The 16,149-nt window shown below is 41.1% G+C and overlaps 1 protein-coding gene across 8 annotated transcripts; it reads left to right on the top strand.

Annotated features, from left to right (window-relative positions):
- Positions 1 to 4,811: 4,811 nt before the first annotated feature.
- Positions 4,812 to 15,041, top strand: LOC311119604 (TIMELESS-interacting protein-like). Of its 8 annotated transcripts, none has more exons than XM_084194278.1 (8): positions 4,812 to 5,320; positions 6,920 to 7,058; positions 7,323 to 7,416; positions 8,924 to 8,999; positions 9,158 to 9,280; positions 9,957 to 10,020; positions 13,784 to 14,131; positions 14,429 to 15,041. In XM_084194278.1, exons 2-8 carry the CDS (start codon positions 6,941 to 6,943, stop codon positions 14,785 to 14,787), a joined length of 1,182 nt encoding a protein of 393 aa, XP_084050404.1. In that variant the 5' UTR covers positions 4,812 to 5,320; positions 6,920 to 6,940; the 3' UTR covers positions 14,788 to 15,041. The 8 variants fall into 8 exon arrangements, with proteins under 8 accessions (XP_084050404.1, XP_084050408.1, XP_084050402.1 ...); XM_084194282.1 differs by having other exon boundaries at positions 5,270 to 5,320; positions 7,323 to 7,420; XM_084194276.1 differs by lacking the exon at positions 4,812 to 5,320 and adding an exon at positions 6,486 to 6,723.
- Positions 15,042 to 16,149: the final 1,108 nt, after the last annotated feature.

A 16,149-nucleotide genomic window follows, 5' to 3' on the forward strand; every position in this document is an offset into this window, starting at 1 on the left:
TGGATATATGAATGGGATTGTTACCCCAAAATACAATTTCACATCAAAAAGGGAAGAGATATACTGTATAAGTCAAAAGTTTGGACACACCTACTCATTCAAGGGTTTTTCTTTATTTTTACTATTTTCTACATTGTAGAATAATAGTGAAGACATCAAAATGATGACATATCACATATGGAATCATGTAGTAACCAAAAAAGTGTTAAACAAATCAAAATATATTATACATTTGAGATTCTTCAAATAGCCACCCGTTGCCTTGATGACAGCTTTGCATACTCTTGGCATTCTCTCAACCAGCTTCACCTGGAATGCTTTTCCAACAGTCTTGAAGGAGTTCCCACATATACTGAGCCCTTATTGGCTGCTTTTCCTTCACTCTGCCGTCCGACTCATCCCAAACCATTTCAATTGGGTTGAGGTCGGGGGTTGTGGAGGCCAGGTCATCTGATGCAGCACTCCATCACTCTCCTTCTTGGTAAAATAGCCCTTACACAGCCTGGAGGCTGTGTAAGGGCAATTTTTTTGTTGAAAAACAAATGATAGCCCAAACCAGATGGGATGGCGTATCGCTGCAGAATGCTGTGGTATCTATGCTGGTTAAGTGTGCCTTGAATTCTAAATAAATCACAGACAGTGTCACCAGCAATGCACCCCCACACCATAACACCTCCTCCTCCATGCTTTACGGTGGGAACTACACATGCGTAGATCATCCGTTCACCTACACCGAGTCTCACAAAGACACAACGGTTGGAACCAAAAATCTCAAATTTGGACTCCAGACCAAAGGACAGATTTCCACCAGTCTAATGTCCATTGCTCGTGTTTCTTGGCCCAAGCAAGTCTCTTCTTATTATTGGTGTCCTTTAGTGGTGGTTTCTTTGCAGCAATTCAACCATGAAGGCCTGATTCACACAGTCCCCTCTGAACAGTTGATGTTTAGATGTGTCTGTTACTTGAACTCTGTGAAGCATTTATTTGGCCTGCAATTTCTGAGGCTGATAACTCTAATGAACTTATCCTCTGCAGCAGAGGTAACTCTGGGTCTTCCATTCCTGTGGCGGTCCTCATGAGAGCCAGTTTCATCATAGCGCTTGATGGTTTTTGCGACTGCACTTGAAGAAACTTTCAAAGTTCTTGAAATGTTCCGTATTGACTGACCTTCATGTCTTAAAGTAATGATGGACTGTCGTTTCTCTTTGCTTATTTGAGCTGTTCTTGCCATAATATGGACTTGGTCTTTTACCAAATAGGGCTCTCTTTTGTATACCTTGTCACAACACAACTGATTGGCTCAAACACATTAAAAAGGAAAGAAATTCCACAAATTAACTTTTAAGAAGGCACACCTGTTAATTGAAATGCATTCCAGGTGACTAACTCATGAAGCTGGTTGAGAGAATGCCAAGAGTGTGCAAAGCTGTCATCAAGGCAACGGGTTGCTATTTGAAGAATCTCAAATATAAAATATATTTTGATTTGTTTAACACTTTTTGGGTTACTACATGATTCCATATGTGTTATTTCATAGTTTTGATGTCTTCACTATTATTCTACAATGTAAAAAATGTTTTTTAAAAATAAAGAAAAACCCTTGAATGAGTAGGTGTGTCCAAACTTTTGACTGGTAGTGTACACTGAGTGTACAAAACATTAAGAACACCTTCCTAATATTGAGTTGCACCCCTTTTGCCCTCAGAACAGCCTCATTTCATCTGGGCATGGATTCACCTGGTCAGTCTATGTCATGGAAAGAGCAGGTGTTCATAATATTTCATATACTCAATGTAGGTTAACATCTGTTCATTTTGCCTTGATGAGAGACATTATTCACACAAACTAAGTATACAATGGCAGCATTTGTATTTTATGGATGTCTACATTTATGGATCTCTCTCTCTCTCTCTCTCTCTCTCTCTCTCTCTCTCTCTCTCTCTCTCTCTCTCTCTCTCTCTCTCTCTCTCTCTCTCTCTCTCTCTCTCTCTCTCTCTCTCTCTCTCTCTCTCTCTCTCTCTCTCTCTCTCTCTCTGCACCATAGAGAAAGTATCCCTTTATCGTTCCCATTATGGCATCTGTGAGCACACGGGCAGCGCCATCGAGGTAATCTCCATTTTGAAGTAGGCAATTGTCTTCTTTCACTACTTCTATGAGTAGGTAAACCAACTGAAAGGGTGCACACGGCCACCTGGAGTGTGTTGTCTGAACAGGTATAAAGCCAAGGTTGGCGATTTACTGCCACCTGCAGTTATGGAATGTTCGCTCACAAGTATAATTCAATGGCTGATCCCTCCTGAAGACCCGGATGGAATCATGTGATCATTTTTAGTGATCCCAATTGACATTTTAATCATTTAGCTCTTATCCAGAGCGACTTACAATTAGTGAGTGCATACATTTTTCATACTGGCCCCCCGTGGGATCCTTTCTTAACCCCACCCATATGACTACTGCAAAATGGTGAAAGCCCTCAGTGGTGCTGCCCATGCTAAAACTGGCTTTTGGCCACTAGAGGCCTCTATCATTTTCTATTACATTTTTTACATTTTAGTCATTTTAGCAGACGCTCTTATCCAGAGCGACTTACAGTTAGTGAGTGCATACCTTTTCATACTGTATTTCATACTCTATAGTGTACATACACTGAAAAATAGCTATAAAACTGGTATAGGATGGGTGAGAGGTATCCAGTGGCGATTTTAGCATGTACATGTTGGTGGGGCCAAAGAATATATATGTGGGATGCATGCCAGCAAAGCCACTACACAACACAACACTAAACAATACATTAATTGCACTATAACGGTGACAAACGGTGCCCACAAACTGTTGAGGCCTCCATAAAGCTGTCCCAACAGCAGAGTCCCAACAGCAGAGTCCCAACACCTTACCACTGCTACACCTGGCTATCAGAGGAGCCTTGTCTGGCAGCGAAACAGTTCATTCAGCCTCATTTACTGCCTTTTTAAAAAAACAAAGCTGATATGGCTGACTTGCTTAAACAAATGTGGTTTCTACTGACAATTGAGATGTACAAACTATGGCATAAGGGGACGACGAGCGGATAAGAGGCAATCCGTAATTTCGATTAAGACATTAATGAGCGAGCTAGGACGGACGTAGTCAATATAACTATTTGTTCAGCACTTTTGAAATGTACTGCTACAGAATTCAGAACATGGGCCATTCTTTCATTACACCAAGTCAGAACCGTAGGATAAATAAAGGGGGCATATAAGCAGACAATGAAAGCTCTTACTAATTGCTCCTGTAAGTCGCTCTGGATAAGAGCGTCTGCTAAATGACTAAAATGTAAATGTAAATTAGATGATTAGATTTCTCTAAAACAGGTTACAGGCTACATGTGCACCACCAAGTCAGAACTGTAGGCGAAATTAAGAGGTGAAAATAGACCAAATGATTAGGGTGAGGCACGTGGGCTACTAACAGCTTACTACACAACATACACTTAGTGTTACTTTCTTAGCTACAGTATACATATCTCCCTGGCATATTACATCATTTATGCAGCAGCATATAAGACATTTTTGGACTCACCTTGTTGTGATGTGCTCACTTGAACAGGAAGGTGGCGCGGAGGTTCTTCGTGGGAAAAATGTTGTCATCAAAGAAAGAGAAAGAGGCAGGATTTACAATTCCGAGTTGGACGTTCAAAACGTATTTTCCCAGTCAGAGCTCGTTTATTCCCGACTTCCCGGTTGCAACGCTTGCAGTTAGCCGCTGTCACCAATTCCTTCCAAACCACTCATTGTTGAATTTGTGATTTCCAACTTGTTGTGTAATGTTTATGTCCAATGGCAGATGAGCACCTATACGTTTTAGCTATATTTTCTCTTCATATGACAAGGATTAAAAAGGATTTGCCAGTGGATTGTCGACTTGATTCATGATGATGGCTGCTAGCTTAGATTTTGAAAGTAAGATGTTGACATGATCAGTCCAATCAAAGCTACTGTATATATAATGTGATTTGACATAATTCTATCTGTGGCCAATGACCTTTAGCCTTGTTGGAAGGGCACTTCTAATGTAACTCTATGGCAGGACCCAAAGGGCTTGAATCTTCGATGTCTACCCTTACTAAGGATTTAGACTTGGCAGGGATGTAGTGACAGAACACTGAGCCAATCACGGCGCAACTCTCCTATTTTCTGCTGTCTTGCCCCACCACCACAGAAAACAGTGAGCTAGGCTGAAACACCTGAATTTTGGAGCTGCCTTACTCAAGAAAACAACAAAGAGACCTGTATGCCGCTTTATTAACTCAATTCTATATATATATATATATTTACATTGTTTGCAAACTGATATGTGACACATATTAATGACCAAATCACATACAAAACAGGCAAGCCCCCTCTATTTGGTATTTTATTTTTGTTGCTAAAAATGTGGGGCTCAAAACAGAATGAATGAGGGGTCGCCACTGGAGGTAACACAAAGGGTGTTTCTGCAAGAATCATAGCATTAGAAAGAGGACTCATCTTTATATCTCTGCCATTATAGCGTCTGTTGAGGCTACAATGCATAGGAATCCCCACCCAGTTGACTATTTTAAGATGGTGGATGATGGCAATGTCCATACTAAAACAGGTTATATCCATGATCTCTATGCCAAGAATACGAAGGAGAGAGGAGGGTAACCTTTGACCATGTATTAATTGATCTAACTTTATTAAACGACACCATTCGCCAGAGTGGCCTGTAATTCTCTAGCCAGCCGAAGGAGTAGAGCATAGACTGTGTGTAATGTAGAGAATCCTGCACATGCGCAGAAGCTCAGATTTGTAGCTATTGGGAAGAGGGTTCCAGAGAATTCGGAAAAATGCAGCCTCTCCGTAATTAGTACGGTATTATATGTAACGGAACTGAATATAATAGCATAGTATAACGCTACTCTAAGACAACAACAAAAAACACCACCTAATTTATTATGAGATTTCAGGATGATTGTGCGAATGGTCGCATTTCTCTCATGTGGCACGCCACTAGGCAAAATGTGTGCTTTGATTGAAACAATACAGTTAAAATAGGCCAACAGTTTGTTAAAAGCAGTTACTTTGGTAGCTATGTCTATTTAGGTGGAAATATACATTTTTGCCATTACATAGTCACTTGCATGACATTCCAGAGCAGTAGAGGGCAGTATGCACAAAAAAATCGTTTTCTATTGCCAACACGAACAGATGATTGGCTCTTGGTACAAGGAACCAAGCAGTTGATTGGTGCATTGCAAAAACCCGGCAGAAGACAAGCGGTCGAAAGAAAGAATACGGTAGCAGCTGTTCATTTTCAGGTAAAGTGCTCCAGCTATAGTTCTTCTCCATATACTAAGGACGACATTGTCTTATGATGCACTTTTGCATCACGTTGATGGGATGTCGCTTAATTTTCTTGAATCTATCAGTTTCCAACAGCAAACAACAATTAGCTAGCTAACATAGCGCTGGAGCTAGCTACCACGCTAACTAGGTTACTCATGGAAACTGGAAGGTTAGTTAGCTGCTAGCCAATCAATCTAGAATTTTATTTATTTTATTTTATTTCACCTTTATTTAACCAGGTAAGCCAGTTGAGAACAAGTTCTCATTTACAACTGCGACCTGGCCAAGATAAAGCAGTGCGATAAAAAAACAAAAAACAACACAGTTACATATGGGGTAAAACAAAACATAAAGTCAAAAATAGAAGCCTTGCTTTTTGTTCGGGTTACGACGTTATGTTTGTCTGTGTTGTAAACATTGACTCCTCACGCTATGACTGGTGTAGCTAACGTTATTGCAGCTAGTTCGCTAACTTGGCTAAGTAGGTTATAGAATGGGAGCCAACTAGTCGGTAAGCTATTGGCTAACGTTTAGTTAGCTAGTAAAACTCAGAATGACACTGGCTGTAAATCAGGTGCAGAAGCTAGCGTTACTAATGTCTTAGCCCTTGATCATGACTCAGTTCCAATACATTAGTCATTGGACGAAGGCGTCTTCTACAGGGGTGAGTAAGGGCAGACATTTTATAGCACAAGGAAATATGTACGGGAGATGGTGTCATATAATGGGAACAGAAGGGAGGAGGTTATGTTGTGTAGGATGAGATTAGGGCATACGGGATTGAAGTCATCTTTGAAATTGATAAGGAAACATGTTACTGGAATGTGCAATGGCAGTATGGTAGAGGACATGTATGATTATTATTATTACTTTGTGAAATACATGATGTAGAAAAGGAGAGGTTGTTTAACACGGTCAGAGAGGTTGGACGGGAATGGAGAGTGGGTGGGGTGATGGGAGTAGTGAGGTTTGTAAGGAATTATTTCATTTTATTAGAAATGCAGGGTTAGTTAAGAGAATATAGTGGTTTAGATAGGTCATGAACGGCCTCACACGCCAGTACAGTAGGTGGCGGTGTATGCACCTGTCAGTTGGTTGCAATTCGCTAATAAAACTTGAAGAATAAAAAGTTGTTTTCCCGCAGTTCTGTTAACGACGGCGAAGGAGCGAAGGACGCTGTGTGCTAGCTTAGCCATCAGTCCTAAGGAGGACGCCGATACGCAAGCAATGTTTATTGACATTTCTAAACATTCAAACACAGTGTCGGGATTGTAGTTGACATGAGGCAGTCTTGGACGAAGCTAATGTCTGAGAACTGTAGGGACAAGGCAGAATGCCGCCTAGAGTTTGAGAGCTAGGTGAAGCTAGGGTAGCTGTATATATACCTCACTTACTTTCCCGTGTTCTTCTTATTTCTATTTCTTGTGTGTTTTTGTTCTATTTTATAGTACTATATATTGATGTTGATTACTGCATTGTTGGGAAAAGAGTTTGCAAGAAAGGCATTTCACTGTACTCGTGCACGCGACAATAAAACGTCAAACGTTAATCTGCCTCTTTTCTTGCGGCAGGAGCCCAGCGATAGATGAACCATGGTTGATCCACTGGAGAACGGCTTGTTTGACATTCCTGACTATGACAACATAGATGAGACCTTCCCCCCTCTCCCTCCTCCCTTCTCACCAGGAGAGGGAGGAGATCCTTTTACCGGTGAGGACAATGACAACTATAGCTCACAGTACCTAGCCTGCTTCCAGATCTGGTTGTGCTGTTTTTGCAAACTGCTACGGTTGCTTGTCATGCTTATGATCTGGGACCAGGCTACACACAATACCCAACACAAACCTGTTGGCGGACTCTGTGATATGACATCATCACTATATACACAGCTGGGAGACTTGCTGCTTACAGACAATCAATGACAATATATAATGGGTAGATATGGTTTCCATTGATCTCATGATGGTTGTTCAGGGGAGGGCGACGGAGAGATCTCCAAGTTGGCTGAAGTCCCTGCTGCCAAGAGGAGAGGCGTCAAGAGACCACAGCCTAAACTGGACTCTCAGAGGTAGGTGCGTATTAGCCTGGAGGCCTGACGTTGAATTGTATTGTATTCCACGTCGGGCATAAATTAACGTTTGGATCAGGAACGTTTCCTCTCACAACCTCTACAAGCCAGAATGTTGAATAAAATGATATTGTCACATACTTTACCGGTTGTCCGTGTGGTTGGTCCTTTTGGTGGTTAGAAACGTGAGACAATATATCCACAGGAAAGTATAATTACGGCAACTTTTGGAAGCGCTGGTAGTGCGTTCAGATTTCTATCACCCGACGCATTCGCAGAACCATGTGATCAGGTGCACCAGCTTGGCTAGTATGCATGTTTTCATCTTGTGCGCTTGCTTCAGGTGATAGAAATATGAAAGCACAACCAGCGCTTTGAAAAGTTGTGTAATTATACTTTCCTGTGGATATATTGAGTACGGTTACATGCACACAATAATGTGATTTATTGTGGATAGTCAGATTAATATAATAGTTTGATTTTTAAAACGTTTACATGCTTTTGTCGAAAATAATGATTCCCCTAATAATCCTGTTTTTTAAATGGACACATCTGAAATCAGGCTACCTGATAGCACTCTGATAAATGCAGAAAATCATCAATCAAAATAAACTTTCTATCACAGTCAACATGTTATTTTTGGGAAGCATATTTGATTCTGAGTTCGGACGTGTAAAGTTTGTATGTGAAAACTATTTCCAAGACCCATACATTCAGTTGTTCCTAACTTACTTAACTCGTGCTAAAGAGGGAGGCTCGGTCGGCTGGTGTCCACACATGTACAGATCAAACACACAACTGGAATGTTGATTAAGGTGTTTACATGTCCTAATAATTCCAACGATTGCTCAGAAAACCTGGTGTTTTAATTGGCGTATGCTTACTTCGATTATGACCGTACACCGATTTTAAAGATAAACAGAGTAAGGTGTTTACATTACTAATACCATACTCGATCTTCTGCCATAATCAGTTTAATATCGACTTATTTGTGTGCATGTAAACACACTCATTGCCTCACATTCCTACCTGCAGAAGGACCAAGCACACGGACAACCGGTAAAGTAAGTTAAAATATAATTCTATTCAACATTATAGCTTGTAGAGGTCGTGAGAGAGAACCTTCCTAATCCAAACGCTCATTTATGCCGGATGTGAAATTCAATGTCTGGTTTCTAGGCTGTGTGTGGGTGTGTTGTGTGACTGTGTTCAGAGAGTGATTGGTAACTCTTGGTCCAACTAACCATGGCAAAACCCCCCTCAGTTAGGCATGAGATTTGTCCATATGGGAGAAAAGTTACATCATAGAAAGTTAGATTCATATGAAATAGAATTGTTGCATATTGTCCCTGTTCTGTAACAATCAAAGGAGTTTGTAAAAAAAAAACTGCAAGCTTTTGATGATCAAATCATTGTTGGATTCTCTTTGTCTTGGCAGCAACATTGCAGAGCTGTTTGATGCTTGAAGTTCAATAGCCAGTGTTTTTGTTAACATGTTTTACTCCAGGCTGACATCAGAAAGAGGACTTCCGGCTCTTCGCACCCTGTTTGACAACGTTCATTTCAAAGGCAAAGGACACGAGGTAAAGCTAACAGCAGATTCAAGTATTGTCTGTTGAGCAGATGGTATGTTTTGCCTATTTATTTTTTACTCAAAGTGAAAGGCATCGATTGCCAAAAGGTTACCCAGGTAACTCCCACAGTAGCTAAAGGGTGTGTTTTTGTGTGTGTTTTCCACCAGGCTGAGGACTTGCGGGTGCTGATGCAGAGGATGGAGAACTGGGCTCACAGGCTGTACCCCAAACTACAGTTTGAAGACTTCATAGACAAACTGGAGACACTAGGCAGCAAGAAAGAAGTCCAGGTCAGACTAAAACACCCTCGTTGTTATAATCAACATCCAGGTCAGACCGATACACCCTCGTTGTTATAATCAACATCCAGGTCAGACTGATACACCCTCGTTGTTATAATCAACATCCAGGTCAGACTGATACACCCTCGTTGTTATAATCAACATCCAGGTCAGACTGATACACCCTCGTTGTTATAATCAACATCCAGGTCAGACTGATTCACCCTCGTTGTTATAATCAACATCCAGGTCAGACTGATACACCCTCGTTGTTATAATCAACATCCAGGTCAGACTGATACACCCTCGTTGTTATAATCAACATCCAGGTCAGACTGATACACCCTCGTTGTTATAATCAACATCCAGGTCAGACTGATACACCCTCGTTGTTATAATCAACATCCAGGTCAGACTGATACACCCTCGTTGTTATAATCAACATCCAGGTCAGACTGATACACCCTCGTTGTTATAATCAACATCCAGGTCAGACTGATACACCCTCGTTGTTATAATCAACATCCAGGTCAGACTGATACACCCTCGTTGTTATAATCAACATCCAGGTCAGACTGATACACCCTCGTTGTTATAATCAACATCCTGAAGTGTGGTGGAGTCAGCATGAATGTAGGGTGGAAGTAGTAAGAATGATCATCTGAATTCTTGCTTTATTTCTCAGACCTGTCTCAAGCGAATACGGTTGGACATGCCGTTAATACATGAAGACTTCATAGGCAACGATGGTAAGAAGAAAATGTCACTAACTACATTAGTGTTAGAAAATAGTAGTAGTAGTGTCTAGGGGGTAGATATGATGTAGTAGTAGTAGTAGTAGTGTCTAGGGTATAGATATGATGTAGTAGTAGTAGTAGTGTCTAGGGTATAGATATGATGTAGTAGTAGTAGTAGTAGTGTCTAGGGTATAGATATGATGTAGTAGTAGTAGTAGTGTCTAGGGTATAGATATGATGTAGTAGTAGTAGTAGTAGTGTCTAGGGGTAGATATGATGTAGTAGTAGTGTCTAGGGGTAGATATGATGTAGTAGTAGTAGTAGTGTCTAGGGTATAGATATGATGTAGTAGTAGTAGTAGTGTCTAGGGGGTAGATATGATGTAGTAGTGTCTAGGGTATAGATATGATGTAGTAGTAGTAGTAGTAGTGTCTAGGGTATAGATATGATGTAGTAGTAGTAGTAGTAGTAGTGTCTAGGGTATATATATGATGTAGTAGTAGTAGTAGTGTCTAGGGTATAGATATGATGTAGTAGTAGTAGTGTCTAGGGTATAGATATGATGTAGTAGTAGTAGTAGTGTCTAGGGTATAGATATGATGTAGTAGTAGTGTCTAGGGTATAGATATGATGTAGTAGTAGTAGTAGTGTCTAGGGTATAGATATGATGTAGTAGTAGTAGTAGTGTCTAGGGTATAGATATGATGTAGTAGTAGTAGTGTCTAGGGTATAGATATGATGTAGTAGTAGTAGTAGTAGTGTCTAGGGTATAGATATGATGTAGTAGTAGTAGTAGTAGTGTCTAGGGTATAGATATGATGTAGTAGTAGTAGTAGTAGTGTCTAGGGGTAGATATGATGTAGTAGTGTCTAGGGTATAGATATGATGTAGTAGTAGTAGTAGTGTCTAGGGTATAGATATGATGTAGTAGTAGTAGTAGTAGTGTCTAGGGTATAGATATGATGTAGTAGTAGTAGTAGTGTCTAGGGGGTAGATATGATGTAGTAGTAGTAGTGTCTAGGGTATAGATATGATGTAGTAGTAGTGTCTAGGGGTAGATATGATGTAGTAGTAGTGTCTAGGGGGTAGATATGATGTAGTAGTAGTAGTAGTAGTGTCTAGGGTATAGATATGATGTAGTAGTAGTAGTAGTGTCTAGGGTATAGATATGATGTAGTAGTAGTAGTAGTAGTAGTAGTAGTGTCTAGGGTATAGATATGATGTAGTAGTAGTAGTAGTGTCTAGGGTATAGATATGATGTAGTAGTAGTAGTAGTGTCTAGGGTATAGATATGATGTAGTAGTAGTAGTAGTGTCTAGGGTATAGATATGATGTAGTAGTAGTAGTAGTGTCTAGGGTATAGATATGATGTAGTAGTAGTAGTAGTAGTGTCTAGGGTATAGATATGATGTAGTAGTAGTAGTAGTAGTGTCTAGGGTATAGATATGATGTAGTAGTAGTAGTAGTGTCTAGGGTATAGATATGATGTAGTAGTAGTAGTAGTAGTGTCTAGGGGTAGATATGATGTAGTAGTGTCTAGGGTATAGATATGATGTAGTAGTAGTAGTAGTAGTGTCTAGGGTATAGATATGATGTAGTAGTAGTAGTAGTGTCTAGGGTATAGATATGATGTAGTAGTAGTAGTAGTGTCTAGGGTATAGATATGATGTAGTAGTAGTAGTAGTGTCTAGGGTATAGATATGATGTAGTAGTAGTAGTAGTGTCTAGGGGGTAGATATGATGTAGTAGTAGTGTCTAGGGTATAGATATGATGTAGTAGTAGTAGTAGTAGTGTCTAGGGGGTAGATATGATGTAGTAGTAGTAGTAGTGTCTAGGGGGTAGATATGATGTAGTAGTAGTAGTAGTGTCTAGGGTATAGATATGATGTAGTAGTAGTGTCTAGGGTATAGATATGATGTAGTAGTAGTAGTAGTGTCTAGGGTATAGATATGATGTAGTAGTAGTAGTAGTGTCTAGGGTATAGATATGATGTAGTAGTAGTGTCTAGGGTATAGATATGATGTAGTAGTAGTAGTGTCTAGGGTATAGATATGATGTAGTAGTAGTAGTAGTGTCTAGGGTATAGATATGATGTAGTAGTAGTAGTAGTAGTGTCTAGGGGGTAGATATGATGTAGTAGTAGTAGTAGTAGTAGTGTCTAGGGTATAGATATGATGTAGTAGTAGTAGTGTCTAGGGTATAGATATGATGTAGTAGTAGTAGTAGTAGTAGTAGTAGTGTCTAGGGTATAGATATGATGTAGTAGTAGTAGTAGTAGTAGTGTCTAGGGTATAGATATGATGTAGTAGTAGTAGTAGTAGTAGTGTCTAGGGTATAGATATGATGTAGTAGTAGTAGTAGTGTCTAGGGTATAGATATGATGTAGTAGTAGTAGTAGTAGTGTCTAGGGTATAGATATGATGTAGTAGTAGTAGTAGTAGTAGTGTCTAGGGTATAGATATGATGTAGTAGTAGTAGTAGTAGTGTCTAGGGTATAGATATGATGTAGTAGTAGTAGTAGTGTCTAGGGTATAGATATGATGTAGTAGTAGTAGTAGTGTCTAGGGTATAGATATGATGTAGTAGTAGTAGTAGTGTCTAGGGGGTAGATATGATGTAGTAGTAGTAGTGTCTAGGGTATAGATATGATGTAGTAGTAGTAGTAGTAGTGTCTAGGGGGTAGATATTATGTAGTAGTAGTAGTAGTGTCTAGGGTATAGATATGATGTAGTAGTAGTAGTGTCTAGGGGGTAGATATGATGTAGTAGTAGTAGTAGTGTCTAGGGGGTAGATATGATGTAGTAGTAGTAGTAGTGTCTAGGGGGTAGATATGATGTAGTAGTAGTAGTAGTAGTGTCTAGGGTATAGATATGTAGTAGTAGTAGTAGTGTCTAGGGTATAGATATGATGTAGTAGTAGTAGTAGTAGTGTCTAGGGTATAGATATGATGTAGTAGTAGTAGTGTCTAGGGGGTAGATATGATGTAGTAGTAGTGTCTAGGGTATAGATATGATGTAGTAGTAGTAGTAGTGTCTAGGGTATAGATATGATGTAGTAGTAGTAGTAGTGTCTAGGGTATAGATATGATGTAGTAGTAGTAGTAGTGTCTAGGGGGTAGATATGATGTAGTAGTAGTAGTAGTGTCTAGGGTATAGATATGATGTAGTAGTAGTGTCTAGGGGGTAGATATGATGTAGTAGTAGTAGTGTCTAGGGTATAGATATGATGTAGTAGTAGTGTCTAGGGGGTAGATATGATGTAGTAGTAGTAGTAGTAGTGTCTAGGGTATAGATATGATGTAGTAGTAGTAGTAGTAGTGTCTAGGGGGTAGATATGATGTAGTAGTAGTAGTGTCTAGGGTATAGATATGATGTAGTAGTAGTAGTAGTAGTGTCTAGGGTATAGATATGATGTAGTAGTAGTAGTAGTGTCTAGGGTATAGATATGATGTAGTAGTAGTAGTGTCTAGGGTATAGATATGATGTAGTAGTAGTAGTGTCTAGTGGGTAGATATGATGTAGTAGTAGTAGTAGTGTCTAGGGGTAGATATGATGTAGTAGTAGTAGTAGTGTCTAGGGGGTAGATATGATGTAGTAGTAGTAGTAGTGTCTAGGGGTAGATATGATGTAGTAGTAGTAGTAGTGTCTAGGGTATAGATATGATGTAGTAGTAGATTTGTATTGATTTCTAGCAGTCATGAACTGAATTGTACACTGATTTAGAAAATGAGATTTGGGATTCAGCATTATAACTGACCCATCTCCATTGGTCCAGGTGAGGACGACGCAGTGGCATCGAGTGACGGACGTGTCGTCAACCATGACGACCCAGACCCGTTTGGAGACGGGGGTTTCGCTGAAAACCCCCCAGGACTGGCCCCCTCCCAGTTCCTCTCCTCTCAGGCTGGTCCGGTCCACTCCACCCCAGCCCCCTCCCAGTTCCTCTCCTCTCAGGCTGGTCCGGTCCACTCCACCCCAGCCCCCTCCCAGTTCCTCTCCTCTCAGGCTGGTCCGGTCCACTCCACCCCAGCCCCCTCCCTGACAGAGGAGCAGCGGAGACGTATAGAACTAAACAAACAGCTAGCCTTAGAGAGGAGACTGGCCCGCGTGCAGCAACACACAGGTCAGACACTACATCACACTTAGGCGGACATTTTTGACAGTGCCAAAAAAAATCTAAAACTACCTGAGATTGAGCATGTTGGTGGGGATCGTCCTGATCAAGGTGCTGGGCACAATCACTAATCTTGATCACATGACTAGTTATTTGGGATGCTAGCTGTGTAGATCAGTGATAGCTCGGGCTGAGCCTCTCAATCACGCTGACTAACTTCATGTGCTGCATTGTTGACAATCCAATAGATACATTTCCATTTTACCGTTGATGGAGGACAATAAGGTTTCTCCCTCCCTCTCTCAGGTGGCTCCCAGGAGATGACCTCCAGCCAGTCAGCAGACGGACCCTCTACCTCCCAGTCCCAGGAGATGACCTCCAGCCAGTCAGCAGACGGACCCTCTACCTCCCAGTCCCAGGAGATGACCTCCAGCCAGTCAGCAGACGGACCCTCCACCAGCTCCGCCGCCTCCTCACACCCCTTCCCCAGCCAGCAGCAGCAGGACGGGGAGGATGAAGACCCGGACCCAGAGGACCAGGGCCAGAGCAGGCCAGACCACCCCAGGGACAGAGCTCTAAACACGGCTTCCCCTGCTGAGGCTGACTCCCTCTCCCCTGACTCCCTGCTGTGTGAGGGAGCAGTAGCCAGCCAGCCCTGTTCCTGAGATGAGCAATGGCAGGAAGACAGCAGCGACAGGGAGATACACAGGACAGAATCGCCATGGCTCCCACTGTAAGCATACACACTCACCCAGCACTAAGGGACGCTGTCTTCTAGGACTGCCAACCAATCTGAGGATGTTTTCTCTCTGTTCAAGGACATTTTCAATGCATTTTATACAAATCTAAAAACGTGGTCATGTGTTATCGACCATTTTTCCTCTTTAATAAATGTTGCCAATACGGGCCAAACATCCTGTCGTAGAGTACTGTTTTCTTTCCTTGTTGCTCTTCTGAGCAAAACGCCTCATCACAAGCCATAGAAAACACCTCATCACCAGCCATAGAAAACGCCTCATCACCAGCCATAGAAAACGCCTCATCACCAGCCATAGAAAACGCCTCATCACCAGCCATAGAAAACACCTCATCACAAGCCTTAGAAAACGCCTCATCACCAGCCATAGAAAACGCCTCATCACTAGCCATAGAAAACACCTCATCACAAGCCATAGAAAACACCTCATCACCAGCCATAGAAAACGCCTCATCACAAGCCATAGAAAAATAAAACCCCATCACCAGCCATAGAAAACACCTCATCACCAGCCATAGAAAAATAAAACCCCATCACAAGCCATAGAAAAATAAAACCCCATCACCAGCCACAGAAAAATAAAATAAGTTGTACTCTTGATATACTCCCAACCATTTCATGTGGAGAACCATAATCCAAACACGGCAGCATTCTACTTGTTTTTCTTCTATAATAGATATCAATATGACAGACTGTGATGAACTTGTAGGGGTGTATGGATGTGCAGGGACGGATCAATACAGAAAGGGACTCTTATTGATAGATTCATGTGAAGAGGATTTTTTTTGTAATGATGTCCATCCATTTTTCTTAGTTATTTTCCCCCTCCATGTTGGTTAAGGACAGGAGTGTTTAACGTTCCCTGGCCTTCAAGAGGAGTGCAGACGATGTATTTCCAGGTACAAATCTAGCCTTCGCGTCTACTCTGAGCCACTCCCGTAGCTCCGTTTTGCTGACACCTATTATATCATTTCAGATCTACAGGAGTCGGGACACAGAGGGGTAGTTTTGGAATTTAGAAAGTGTTGAGACATGGACATTTGAACCCCTGTATGTATCAATGGTGATCCTGAACTGGCAGATTTCAAACATCTAGTCTCTTGTTCAGATCAGTGTCACTTGCAGCAATGTTTTTATAAAAAATCTCTTGTCATCAATTCTAGCATTTTCATGTCCTAAATAAATACAATGTATATGTATTTATCTGAAGCCTTGTGGACATTTGACCTAGCAGCGTGATTAGTTTGATCTTCACCCAGATCAACTTTCA

Source organism: Coregonus lavaretus, assembly GCF_964263955.1.
Source record: "Coregonus lavaretus genome assembly, contig: HAP1_SCAFFOLD_428, whole genome shotgun sequence".
NCBI classification, from domain to species: domain Eukaryota; kingdom Metazoa; phylum Chordata; class Actinopteri; order Salmoniformes; family Salmonidae; genus Coregonus; species Coregonus lavaretus.

Coding starts and splice junctions, on each gene's coding strand:
- LOC311119604 (XM_084194278.1), top strand. CDS start 6,941: ATGGTTGATCCACTGGAGAACGGCTTGTTTGACATTCCTGACTATGAC. Junction 9,000..9,157: donor TCAAAGGCAAAGGACACGAG/GTAAAGCTAACA, acceptor GTTTTCCACCAG/GCTGAGGACTTGCGGGTGCT. Junction 14,132..14,428: donor CCGCGTGCAGCAACACACAG/GTCAGACACTAC, acceptor TCCCTCTCTCAG/GTGGCTCCCAGGAGATGACC.